The sequence below is a fragment of the Microtus oregoni genome, unplaced genomic scaffold (assembly GCF_018167655.1).
Source record: "Microtus oregoni isolate MIOR12 unplaced genomic scaffold, Mior012 000006F_ref0000085, whole genome shotgun sequence".
NCBI classification, from domain to species: domain Eukaryota; kingdom Metazoa; phylum Chordata; class Mammalia; order Rodentia; family Cricetidae; genus Microtus; species Microtus oregoni.
This window is the reverse complement of record NW_024543065.1, coordinates 10,615,624-10,630,405: the sequence shown is the minus strand read 5'-3', so window position 1 is coordinate 10,630,405 and position 14,782 is coordinate 10,615,624. Positions and strand designations below refer to the sequence as shown.

The 14,782-nt window shown below is 37.0% G+C and overlaps 1 protein-coding gene across 1 annotated transcript in view; it reads right to left on the bottom strand.

Moving 5' to 3' along the window:
- The window catches only part of Themis (thymocyte selection associated), a 189,498-nt gene that overhangs the window by 82,631 nt on the left and 92,085 nt on the right, over positions 1-14,782 (bottom strand). The window contains 1 exon segment of the mRNA XM_041653576.1: positions 384-1,435. Coding sequence (XP_041509510.1) covers positions 384-1,435 — 1,052 coding nt within the window.

Sequence of the window (14,782 nt, the reverse complement as noted above, 5' to 3'; positions counted from 1 at the left end):
TGCTCATTTTCTGGGTGAGGTATTAAGAGAATTCTACCTAAGAAAAATGAACCACACTTCCAAAATCAAAGGAAATTCTTTCTGAGGTCTCTTATTAAACATGTTCAGTTGTCAATTGGAATGGCAATGTTGCGCAGCCGTGGCCAAATGTCATCACTTCTATTTCTAACTCCATACAGATTTCATGCTACTTCTACTGGTGAAATCTCCAAGCACAAACTGCTGCAACAGCTTTCTCCTCTGCTGATGTTGATTCATCTAATAGGCATCAGACAGGCTTCTTTCAAATCGGTACAAAAGAAAGAAAGGAAAGCAAGTAAAAAGCAAACTCAGAAGCAACTCGAAACTCATTGTCTAGACAAGAAAAATCCATGATGTCTTACCTTGGGAGACTTGGGCAGATGTATTGTTCTTTCTTCTGCTAAGCTGAGCAAGGTTAACTTCATCTCCTCTGCTGAGGGGTTCTTGGGAGGACGAGGCGGGGGATGTGAGGGAGAACTTTCGTACCTCCTCATCATGTAATATTGTTCTTCTGTGATCTCTTCTACCAGAGTCCTAACTTGAATTGGTCCTGTATCCATAGACAAATTACTACTACTAACTAACTGAACAGTCATATTCAGTCGGCTCATGGAAATTTCCCAACATTCTCCGGGGTTGGCAAAGTCACTAACAAGTAGGTATGAGTCTGTGATATCCTCCTCCAACTGCAGTCCTGGGGTAGCGGCCAAAATGTCATCTTTCATGAAGAGATCTCTCACAGACACCTTTACATTGAAGGGCCAGCGGAACTGTGTACAGAGCTCTGAAATCTGGTACTGTTTCTTATCATGAATCACCTCTACAAAACCTCCTTCCATGTACAGAGGAAGCCGGGCTGCCTCGTAGGACTTACTGAGGATTTTTTCACAGGCCAGAACGTTCACTTTTCTTGTTCCCTCAAAGACAACTTCTGTGGTCTCTGAGTGATGCACTAGAAACTGGTCCCCAACAGACACAGAGGACAGTTCCTTGTGAAGTGTATGGAAGGCTTTGGTGGCTACCACATGGAGAGTTTCCTTCTCAGTCTTAGATATCTGCAGGTCATAGGCCGTTGGGAACTCCCGGGGTCTCCTTTTGAACTTGCCTTTGTAGCTACTGGGAATCAAGAAGTGTCTTTTAGGGAAATTGCTTCGAATTTCTGAAGCTAGGATCCTCGAAGCCTGATACTTTTTGTGGATAATAATTGTTTGCCCAGGCTGTAGAATACTCTGAGGCAGCTGATTCCCTTGAACTACTTCGATAACTTCAGCTACTATAGGAAACTCTTTGCTGGTCATTTCCAAAAGATCTTCAGTAGACAGTAGCTGAAGAAACCAGTTAGCATCAGAAGAGTCAGTAATATCTTTGACTTCAACGTCTAAACTGGGGAGAAGCCGGACTATGTCCTTTTGAACTGAAAAGGAAAAGGAAAAGACAACTGACATTTTGTTCAAAATGCTTTCTGTGAAATGGTCTCCTGGAACCAGAGATAAATTTCAATTAGAAGGGGATAAAGAAACTAAAATAATCATGATATAATTTTGTTTATGTGAGACTTTTCAGCTTTGAAATTTTATGATAAAAATGATACATAAGCCAACATGTTTAGCTTAAGAAATAGACGTTATCTAATCCCTCATACCCTATAAACATTACCAAAAACCACTTCCTCTTTACTACTACAAATGGCCATCATTCTCCTGCCTCAAATGCTACTCAGGTTTGCAATTATACATTTGTATTATGACATGTATCATATATATATGAATATGAATATAAATATAAATAAATAGGTGTGCATCTTATCATTTGATGGAGGAAGGTCGTTGGCTAATAAAGGAACTGCCTTGGCCCATTTTATTGGTTAGAGGATAGGTGGGAGGAGTAAACAGAACAGAACGCTGGGAGGAAGAGGAAGTGAGCTCAGACTCGACAGCTCTCCGCTCGGGGGCAGACGCCTCAGAGAGACGCCATGCCCCGCTCCCGGAATGAAGCTCCGACCCAGGATGGACATAGGCTAGAATCTCCCTGGTAAGCGCACCTTGGGGTGCTACACACAGATGATTAGAAATGGGCTAAATTAATATGTGAGAATTAGCCTAGAAGAGAATGGGCCAAGCAGTGTTTAAATGAATACAGTTTGTGTGTTGTTATTTCGGGGCATAAGCTAGCCGAGCAGGCAGCCGGGGTGCTGGGAACGCAGCCCCGCCACCCTTATTACTACAATCATTGTTTGATTTGTCTTAATTTTGAGATCCAGGGATTGTATGCAAATCATTACAGAAACCAGTTTGGTAATTCAGGTGAAGCTCACTTATAAGGCCCTAAAAGCACAGCTCTTAACACTAATCTTATCCTATATGGCTTAACAACACATGACAAAAAAAACAAAACAACAACAAAAAAAAACACAAAAAAGTAAGTATGGCATAAAAGATAGATTTTTTTTCAAATGTCAAAATTAACTTTTTTTTCCCCACCAGTACTATATTTTACCTAAATAGAACTGGAGTTATAGGGTGGGTCAAAGTCAAAGAACACACGTGGCAAGATGGTAGATACACAGCATATCACTGAGAACAAGTGACTCAGGATTCTAAGAACTATTTGAGACTGCGGAGTCACTTAAAACAATGTGTACATAGTTTTTAATTTTTCTCAATTACATAATACTTAGTTTACCCGAAAGTATTGCTATTAATATTCTTGAATTCAAAATGATTTCATAACAGCATATATTCTGGCTTCATTCTGATACAAGTTGTATAAACATTTTCATAAATTTATATTGTTTTCCCCTATCTCTAGTTTCTGTAAGTCAGTGTTCTTGTTTGTTTGTTTGCTTGGTCAGTTGGTTGTTGCTTTTTTGTCTGGGGGGGTGGGGAAGTGGGTAAGGTGGAACTGCTAACAGTTGTGTATTGTGGAATTTCTTATTATTGTGTTTGTTTGAGACAGCCTAATTCATTAACCAAGGCTACTAACCTGGTACTCACTGTATATCCCAATCAGTCCTCCCCAAGTAGAGTAGCAATTCTCTTGCCTTTTTCTCCCGAGTGTCAAGATTACGGGCATGTGACACCACATTAGAGACTTTACCAATGTTCTTGAACATGAAAAGTGCAAAAGTTTAGAATATATTTTTTGGCCGGGCGGTGGTGGAGCAAGCCTTTAATCCCAGCACTAGGGAGGCAGAGGCAGGCGGATCTCTGTGAGTTTGAGACCAGCCTGGTCTACAAGAGCTAGTTCCAGGACAGGCTCCAAAACCACAGAGAAACCCTGTCTCGAAAAACCAAAAAAAAAAAAAAAAAAAAAAAGAATATATTTTTCGTATATAACATTTCATGTTATTTTTAACCATCATTAATCATTTATTCAGCATTTGAAAATACAACCTATATAATGTGTGTCATTCCCCATATATTCTTTTAAATAAAGTTTATGATGACATAGCATAAAACATATAATTTTATTTAGTAGAAAAATAAAGTCAAATAAGTGGTGACCTCTACAATAAAGTGCTGTAAAATTTATAGGTTCATTTAAAATAAGAAATAACAAAAAAAAGAGCTCTAAGAAAAATAAACCCCAATTTCTCTTATTTTTCAGTTTATTTTATAAAGCGTATTCCCAAACTTAATAATATGTGTCATGGGAATTCTTAAATCCAGGCAATTTTAGAAACTAAAATCTTGTTCATTGAATAAAAATAACCAGTTTTCAGAACTTTAGAATAAGCTTAGATGGCCATCCTATTCTTTAAACACCGGAAGAAGTATAAATTGGTAGACTAGATGTCATTGGGATTTTGAGGGATCTCTGAATAATCCCATCAGAATATCAGGGCCATACATTGCTTCACAGTGGGTGCAGTGGGCAAAGAGTAGCTTTCTTATTTTTGGAGATTACCATGGCCTCTGAAAAAATCTCAGGCCAAGTTGAATAACCCCTATATTCAAATTTTCAGTGTCCAATTACTGACCTTCAGTACTTTTTTTGTTTCTTATTTTTTTTTAGTAATTCAAGATTTTCATACATTGTATTGTGATTATGTTCAATTCCCCATCTACTCCCATACTCATCCCCTATGCCATACCCACCCAACTTAGAGACCTCATTTATTTTTTTTTAATCCATCAAGTCAAATTTAGGGCTGCTATTTTTTAAAAATAGGAGGAAGTGGCCACTGGAAATGGTATGTAAAATGAAAAAACATTAAAAAAGATTGAGGAGGAATAGATACAACATTTATCCATCGATTAAATCACTCTAAATTTAGAAAGGCTCTGAATCTACATTCCCCCTCCTCATACTGTAAGCAGAAAAAAGAACTAACAGGGGCTTTACAAATGTTCCTTCTTATACCAAACCTCTCATTTTGGTTTTTCTCAATTGAACTGGTATTTGATGATTTTAAATGCTCCGACAATATTGTTGAATATTCTGTGATGTAGTATACTTCTATGAATTACTATGTATTTTTTTGCTTCTTGTTCCTGTAATAAGTATCATGAATAAAAGCAACTGAGTGCAAGGAAAAAAAAAAACAAAAAAAAAACAAAAAAAAAAAAAACAAGTTTAGGGCTGCCTATATATACTTTTGTGTATGGCCACCCAAAAGAGTATATTAGAGTTACAGGAAGCCAATGCTCTTAAAAACAAAACAAAACAAAACAAATTTCTTTCCCAGCAGCTATTAATTACCAATAGCTTCTCAGCAGAGAATGAGACTCTATGCTCATCTTTCATCTCTGTGTTTTGATTTGGGCTGGCTTGAGTTTGCACAGGCCTCATACATGCTATCAAAACTACCATGCGTTCATATGACAGTTGCCCAACTGTATGCAGAAAGTACTGTTTCCTTGTAGCCATGCACTGTCTCTGGGTCTTACAGTCTTTCTGCACCCTCTTTAACAACAATTCCTGAGTTTGGGAGTAGGGGTGGGATATAGAGGTCCTTATTTAGGTCTGAGTACTCTACAGTCGCTTGCTCTCTACACTTTGGCCCATGACTTGTCTCTGTGTTAGCCTCTATCTACTGCCAAATGAAGTTGCTCTGATAAGGGTTGGGACATGCCCCCATCTATGAGTATAATAAAAGTTACTGTGAGTTGGTCCTTCGATTTATAACTCTTCTAAAGTGATGCTAGTCGATATCATTTTGCATAACATACCAATAGCCTTTGACAAAACAGGTTTGATTCCTTCTACTTTGATCAATTTTCCCCTTTTCTACATATGATCCCTCTCATTTTCTCCAGTTTGTTTTCTTTCCACACCACCCACTGCCCACATACACATGCCTTTTAAAGTGTCTTGGCTGCTTTTCTTTCTATGCCCTTCACCTACAGTTCTCTATCTAGCACCTTCACATTACATGTTCATACCTTTAAATAGCATCTGTTTGTTACTGTTCTAGCCAAATAATGTCCCTCAGTTTCATGTATCTATTTAAGACCTTTATTTGCACATATAGTCGGTATCTCAAAATTAACATGTTTGAAGTAAAGTCTGTCCTTCCTCACAAAGTGAACATTATCCAATGCTTTCTCCATCTTCTTTATCTTTCTTAATTCTACTAAACCCAGAGATGCCTTCAAATCTTCTTTCTTTCTACTACCTGTGGACCATCACCTCAATCAAGACAATTCTTGTCTGTGCCACATTATTTCTTACCTGGTTTGTTGCAAGTATTCCTAATGAGTCTTCATAATGCCAGATCTCAAAAGAGTAGACAGATAGTCTTTTTAGGTCCTAAATCAATTGTATCTACCATCTGTTCATAGAACCACAGTATCAAACAAAGCTAAGTCCTTACCTGGTCCTTAGTACTGCTTTGATCTCCTCTGCTAAGTTGTCTCACTCTAACTCACTGACCTCTCTCTGAGCTCTTGTCAATTCTTTTTTCTTTGCACGCTGTGACTCATATGCCTATAGGTCCTCATGGTGGAGCTCTCTTCAAATCTGCTCAATCGTTGCCTCCTAAATGCAATCTACTCAACCCCCCCCCCCCTTTTGAGAGAGGGTTTCTTTATGTAACAGCCTTGGCTGTCCTGGAACTACTTCTTGTAGACCAGGATGGCCTCGAACTCACAGAGATCTGCCTACCTCTGCCTCCCTAGTGTTGGGATTAAAGTCATGCACCACAACCACCCGGCTCCTCAATGTAATCTATCCTAAATGATAATCCTTGCCTGCCCTGTGTCCTCAGTTTCTGCAGTTACCATGCCTTGTTTAACTTCCAATCATTTCACAGAACTTACATTTTCTATTATTTATTACCTCAGTGTAGAGCATATTCACTAACATCAGAAGTCTTTCACTGTTTTGTCCATCAATACATTCCAATCTAGAATGATGTCTCCATCACAGGAAATAAAGAATAAAATGAGAGAAAAGCAGATGTCACCCCAATGTCCTTTAAATGAACACCAAAAGTAATGATTAAGTAAAATATACTTCCACTTAAAATTTCATTAGGTAAAATAGTTTTACTGTCAAAGCAGGTTGGACTTCATTTAAGATGAATCCCTTAAAGTTGTAATTTCTCTCATTCAATGATCTACTCTATAAAATGAGCATTTGTCAAACTTCTATAAAATAATTGAGATGTAAGAGTCTAAAAATATTGGCAAAGTGAACTCTTCTTTGCTCAAAACTTTATTACTCAACAAAAACAAACAAACAAACCAACAAACAAAAAGCATGGAACAAAATCGCTTTGTGTATGCCTATGCAAAGGGAAATAGCATAGGCAACATGCTCTAGATCCTTCAGAGAGGGGAAGTAATAAGGAAGCAGGACACTGGAAACTATAGCATAGATGATGCGGTGTCACAGATCACTGACCCTGGTGACAATGTTAAAGGGATATTGATTAGTTGTGGGAGTCTAAGAATGAGCTGGAGACTAACACTGAAGGGCTGTGCTTACCGAGACTCCCTACTCTTTCATGTGCTTTCCAGAAAGCACACCAGGTTCTCTAGGTGAAGACTAGAGAAAGTTCCCTTGTGCATTTTTTAAAGTGAGGAAAAAAAATCTGTTACCAGAACCTCTGATCTCCTTAAAAGACTGATCTAGGAACATTTATTTTTATCAGAATCTAACCAGCATGTGAGGTTTTATCAAAGCCTAGTCAACTGGAAGAAAGGACTTACCCAACCTAAGTCAATTTTATCTTAGTTTCTACTTGGGAAAATGGAAATACCCACAACCTCTTCTATAACCACATAGGGGAAGGGGAATACCCACTCCAGCTCAGGACAAACATTCTATCACCCCTGTAAGAAGGGGAGCCAGGAGCTGAGTAACACTTATGATTATGAAAACCATGTCCTAGACACACAGGCTCACTGAATAACTGAACCATAATTATATGATACTACAGTACCTCACCTGCAAAAATTTTTTGACTACTCCTATACAATAACAGGATTCTGAATGAAAGAATGACATCTAAGATACTAACTACAAAGGTATACCTAGAGAAATGAAAGCAGAACTGACCAAAGACATTACAGGAAATTGTAGACTTTGACACAGTTACAACATGCACAGTAAAACAACCACCTTCTTCCTAGCCTTATAAACATAGAAACATCACACTACTCAGTATTTAACTTTGTTTCTTCCACTTGAAACATCTTGTTCAGCTTCCCATGGTGAATAATTAGAAGATAAGTTATAAAAGACAAAAAGAAATTTGATGAAGCAAAAAGCACATACCAAAACCCAATTCTAGTTTAAGGCATGCCTGTAATCCCAACCCTTGGAAGATGGAAGCAGGAGAATCAGAAATGATATAGGATATCCCTCTGTATGCTGTGAATACCATTGGTTAATAAAGGAAAGGCTTTGGGCCTATAGCAGAGCTATAGGGGAACAGAGCTAGATGGCGAAAACTAAACTGAGTGCTGGGAGAAAAGAGGTGGAGTCAGAGGGAAGCCATGGAGCTCCACCAGAAACAGATTTTGGAACTTTAGCTGGAAAGCCACAGCCACATGGCAAAACACAGATTAACAGAAATGGTTAAGTTAATATGTAAGAATTAGCCAATAAGAAGCTAGAGCTAATGGCCTAAGCAGTGATTTAATAATATGGTTTCTGTGTGATTATTTCAGTTCTGGGTGGCCAGGACAAACCAGCAGCTCCCTTCAACACAGGAATTCATGGTATCTTCAAGATAGCTTGAGCTCACGAGACCCTCATTATCAAGAAACCATAATTCAGGAAACAAACCAAATTCAAACGTGGAAGAGTTTGGAATATCTGACCAAGTATTTAGTGAATGGTCAGTAGGCAAAGAGAAGCACTGAAGAAAAAAAATGGGTAATACAGAAGAAATGTGGGAGTTCTGGAGAAAAAAGTAACTGGGACAGAAACAAAGATGAATTACATAATAGACTAAGATACTGCCAAGCAAAGAATAGAGAAGTTAGAAGATAAGCTAATAAAATGTCCTAAAGTAAAGGCAAAGAAGGTTGAAAAGAATGAAACAGAGAAGCCAAGAACTGTGGGACAGTTACAAAAGATGTGTCATGACATGGGAACCCTAGGAAGAAGAGAAAATGGGGAACAGAAGAAGTGTTAGAAGTAGCAGGAGAATGCTTTCCAAAATTTATTTAATGGGAAACACTGAAGACAATACATACCCGAAATCTCCGTCTAGGAATATCCTGTTCAAATAACATAAACACAAGGTATTGTGAATTCTTTGTTATAAATTGAAACCTTCTGTTTTTAGCAGGCAGATCACCAAGGCTGAGCAAATAAACAAAACTTAGTATCCTATATTTTAAATGTGGAGGAGATGTAACTATTCCTATGTAAGTACTGTTACAGCAAAGAATCAGCTCCAGATCTCTCCTGCTCTTTCATTTTTCTCAGAAAACAGCATATGCTTTTATTTAAAATATCCATAGTAGGAGTAGGAAAATCACATTTTAAATAAATTTATAAATCACTTTGATTACCCGATTACATTTTGTAAAATATAGTTCTGGGTGTTTACATGTGTATGCACTTGCCTGTGCATGTGTGTGTATGTGTGTGTGTGTGTATGTGTGTGTATGAGTGTGTGTTATGAGTTCTTTTAACAAGCATTTGTTATTTTACAATAGGAAAAGTGCGATCTTCTCCCCTGATAAAAAGGATAGAGAAAGAATGTAAGCTAAGTTAGAAAATGTCACTTGCTGAAGCGCTGTCTTTGACTTCATAATGATAGACAGATAAGGCAGTAGTAACTCGGTATGAGAGGCATTCCTGGAGGTATTTGTTGCAAATTTTCTAGTTTGAAACTAGACTGAAGGAGAAGCAATATGTACTTGACAATTGTAGTTTAGACTTTCCAAATTTTCCTTCTGGGTAAATATGAATTATTCTGGCCAGGTATGTTATCAGGTTATCTGAAGGGAGCTGTTATGAAAAACAATTTGATTCCATTTTCTCCAAGAAACCAAGACTTGTTCCTCTCTGTGCACCTGAGTTATTTCACACACACCCCTCCTTGTTTTTTTCAGGCAAAGGCAAATGTTATTTAGAGGCCTTTATGCATGGCCCACCAGAGAGGCCCTGTTATCTCAGTCTGAGTTTTGAGAACCTCACTCAAAAGTGTCTTTCAAGAGAAAACAAACAATTACATTTAATCTTGGTTGGTGTTGGGCAATGCATGTTTCCTTGGATACATAATTTTCACTTGTAGAAAACTGAACATTTGTTTGGATGGTCTTACTGAGAACATGAAAGCAGGGAATGCTACGCGAAGCAAGTTCTTCTCATAAGTCCCAGCCATGGTTGGTTTCCTCCCGCTTATATTTCTCCTGTATTGTTATTTAATAGGAAGGTTGGTTACTTACCCATTGGGAGGTTTCACTTTGTAAGCTTGATTTCTTTGTCAGTTGCCTTTTAAGGCTACATGTTTGCTTTATCATGAAAGCAGTTCTATAAATTCCCTCCCCATATATCAGCCAGTGAATACTTTTGTTACATTCTTGGAATGGATAATACTCTTTATTCCACCTCAGTTATGAGTCTGACTGGTGATTTCTCAGTTCTGAGTTATTTCAAACTCTTACATTAAAATTTGGTTTCTAGTTCAACCATTTTAACCTAAATTTTCTTGGTACTTATTTTGTGATTTAAAAAAAAAATTATTCAAATTTATTTCAAATGAACAAAGGTCATACTCTGGAATTTTCTAGATAATCACCTCTAACTTTTCATGTTCATGTTTTATTTACTTAATTTTTAAGGTTTTTAAATTTTATTTTACTTATTTGTTTGTTTGTTTGTTTGTTTATATTTGGGTTTTTTGAAACAGGGTCTCACTATGTAACTCTGGTTATCCTGGAACTCACTGTGTAGATCAGCTTGGCCTCAGACTCACAAGAGATCTGTCTCCCTATGCCTCACAAAAATTTAGATTAAAAGTGGGCACCCACACGGAAGCTCATAGCAGTCTGTGGCTCCAGTTCCGCAGTACCCAACACCCTCATGCAGGCAGAACACCAATGCACATTTTAAAAAACAGTGGCCACCACTATGCCCAGTTAATACATGTTCATATTTTTAAACATCAGAGAAATAATATTATAGGATTGTTATAAATTGATATTTCAATAAAATATCCCATGACCCTCATTGAGAAATCGGGTCATTTAAAAATGAAGATATGTGTGCTTGTTATTTTTATTTATACCATTTTACCTTTCATGCTTTGTTCTTTTTTTTATCAAATCTCAAGAAAATTTGTCAAAAAAAGTATTTTATACTAGATGATATAGTTCCCTATATTTTTTATTGGTTTTGGGGGTTTTTTGTCTTGTTTGTTTTTAAGACGGGGTTTCCCTATGCAGCCTCATGATGACTATTTTTACATGTAAACAGGATTAGGCTAGAATTCCTGCTTCATTAAGCACTAACCTAAGGTTGGCGGTGAAGATGCCATGTCTATGCAAATAATACCTGGACTCAGTTAAAGGTCTTAGACAAAAGGTTTCCTAGAAATAAGAAATTCTGCCTCAAATTACAGCATTAACTCACATCTGAGATTCCACCCTACAGGATAAGAACTTACTATCAACTCCACATGTGAAAAAGTCAATTCTTTTAAATAAATAAATAAATAATACTACATATATTGACCAACTATATATGTGGATATGTATATATACATGCATATATTTCTCCAAAGGATACTAATAAAAAAATCTTAGTATTTGGTAGTCTAAAAACAAATAGGTACCTAAAGAAATATTTTCCTTCTTCTGCTTGCCTTTTGATATTTCTGTTAACAGTAATGAAATAAATGAAATGGATGCTAACTACTCTATGCACAGGTGTTTGATATCATGACATCCCAGAATTTCATAATACATCAAGGAAAGTGCCAATAACCAAAATAATCCATTAGTAAGAATATAAACAATAGCAACTTCAGTGTCATAAAGCTGGCATTCTTTTTAACCATTAAAATCACAAATATGTCATCATAGTAAATCAAATCCACGTATGCTGAGTCAGAAAATAAAAGCTTTTGTTACCCAAATGGGATCTACTGTATAGTGTTATTTAAATATTTGTTCATAAACAATATTTTATTGCTTTAATCACTCACTCTTGTACTTGACTTACGGAGTGCTTATGAACATTTGTTGTATTTGAAGCTTTAAAATAAATGTAAAAACCATAGAAATTTCTTTATGCACTAACGTTGTTTTACTAAAATACTTTGTATTTATATAATACATTCATATTTGCAATAATATCATCCAGTCCTTTCAGAATTTACGGTGGGTCTTGCTAACATTCTGGGCTAAGACTAATTAAGCAAGTAGAGAGGTTTATGGAAAATGTTTCTTTCCAATCCTCTTGTCCCTCACACTTACAAGAAGGATAAAATAATAAAACAGAGGGAAAGAAAAGAAACAAGCAAACAAACACCGACTCAAAGACTTAGAGTCAATACATTTGACATCTGCAAAGTGAAATCAAGGATGCTAGAAATCTTACGAAAGGCTGTGAAATGGCTCCGTGGACTGGGACGAGGAATAAGTGTGTGCCTGATGACACAGAGACGGGGAAAAGTATGCCTTGCTTGTTCCGCAGAATTCCCAAAATATTTAGGAATTTGAGACATACAACCCCTTTAAATGTGAAAATGAAGCTAGTGGTTAAAAACAAAGTAGTTTATTTTAATGCCTGAATATTAGATGCAGGTCTTCACCGTATTCTGGGGACGGTGGAAACCCCTCCATATTACTACATCAAAGGACCTCAAAACCTGGGGTAACAGAAGAACGTTTCAGTTGGGAACCAGTAGTCTTAAGTCTAAAAGCATAGGGACCATGGTGAGTCCTTCAGCTACTCGCTACTGAGATCAAATATAACCCCAGGAGACAGCAGGCCAATATCTCAGTGAAACTAAGTAAATTCCAGAAGAAAAAAATCATAGAACTGGTACAGGCAATGCCCAGCTACAGTGAAAAAGCCTAGAATTCATAAACACAGAGACTGTACATAGGTGGTACCTACGCTAGAACTTTTGAAAAGTGCCTCACATGTCAATAAGGACATGTGACAAATAGCAGGCACTTAATGGAACCCACTTAATCAGAATGATAAATCCAAACTTGAAGCAAGAATAAAACAGACAGAACAGCAACAAAAAACAAGTGAAGGCTATAAGATGCAGGCAATAGCATTAAAACGATGGGAAAATAGAAAAATTTCTCTGGAATAAAATACCATACTGCATTCTTAAAGCTAAATTGGGGCAGCATATTTTAAATGATATATTACATTATTACATAATTCTTAGTAATAAAAATATGAGATCTGAAATTTAAAATTCATCATTATGGTAGAACTGTAGTTAAGGAAATTGCCATGAAGGTAAACCAAATCAAGACAGCAAGACAAAGAAGCCTTAGTTTGGGGTTGAGGCTTTAATTTGTAATTGGAAGTTAAAGACAGAACACAATTATTACTGAGAAGATATCAAAAAAAAAGTTCTTTACAGAAAATAAACACATAAACTTTCAGATCCAAAATTATCATCACTATGAAAAAATAGACCACCACAGCCCACAGTGGAGACCACAGGAAGCCACAGTCCCTCAGAGGCAATCACAGAAGAGGGAGGAGTGGAGACTTCAGGAAACTGTTGTCCACCTAGAATTATATAGTGGCTAAACTGCCAGCCATGTGTGTGGGAGGGGGATAAAAGGTTTTCACACCTGCAGTTTCTTTACTGGTCTGAGGGTTCATGTGGAGGATGGGCCTTGCCAGGACTCTAAGACAAGGAAGGAAGAGGGTTTTCCTTATTTGATTATAGAAACAGCTTTCAGCCAATACAAGGCAGAAGAAGACACTGTCAGGATGGTTGTAGTGGAAGCCCCTACTTAATAGTCTATGGCAGCCGATAAAGGCTGGAGTGAAAGGATGGGGGAACTCCAGAGCTCATGTCCTCAGGGGAAAATCGCACCACGTAGAGAACTACTAATAGCTTCACTCTGGAAAATTCTGTTTCCTTTTTCCTTTCTTTCCACAGATATTTTGGAGATCTGGGAAAGGACTGAAAAAAAAAATCCAAGCCAAAACAACAAGGTCATCATGACAGGAAAGGAATTATACTCATCATAAACTACTTGGGTCAGCATTATATTAACAAAAATACTGGTGTTGAGACCTGACACCATGCATTGAGAGTTTGGAAATGGGAAATAAGGCTAAAAACAACAACAGCAACAACAAAAAAAGAGGATCCATGACCCAGAAAAAAAAATGTTAATTATTACTATCGAAAATGGTCCATGACTTGAAAAACACTAATGGTCCTAATATTTGGGAATAGGAAGGCAAATACCAGAAAGCAGGGAAGAAGATACTAAAAATGAATTACCTCGGAGTAGGGGAGGGGAGTATAGGGGAAATTTGAGAATAGTCAAAGTCATAAGGTTCGCATGTAACGTTGTCTCATCTTTCTTAGGTATTATTCAGCATTTTGATTTTTATAATTAAACAACAGAAAGAAGTGAAACAGCATGGCTTAGCCTAAGGCCTTAGGGAACTACAAATGAAAGTGTTTCCCTCCTTTTCAGCTGTTATTGAAAATGCGACATCCAGAACTTTCTTTCTGAGTCTCCATTTTACCTCGTGGATTCAACCATCTGCTATGACAAAAGGAGATGTCTCTATATAATTTTTTGAAGACTGAGCCCCCAAGGTTTGGGCAGCATTAAGCTTTCATGTAAAAGACTTCATTAGAAAGACATCTTTTTATACTGAATTTTTTTTAATTAAAAAGGAACTAACTATTAACCCATGCACCAAAACATAATATTAACAAGGTCAATATTCAAGACCTCTATTTTTTAGAAAGAAAACTTAAATGACTCAATTTTTATTCTAAATATTGAGTCTTCTTCCATGTGCCCAATCACATTAATTTCATATTTAAAAAAAAAACCAGAAAAACGTTGTGGTGTTTTGAATGTGGTTGGCCCCCATATGTTCATAAGGAATGGCACTATTAGGAGGTGTAGATTTTTTTAGAGTAGGAATAATCTTGTTGAAAGAAATGTCATTCTGAAAGTGGATTTTGAGGTCTCATATATGCTCAAGCCAAGCCCAGTGCTCCAGACCTCTTCCTGTTGCTTGTGGATCCTCAGCTAGCATACTGTCTTGCTTCTTGCCATGATGATAATAGACTAAACCTCTGAACTGTTAGTGTTACACCCCAATAAAATGTTTTTCTTTATAATAG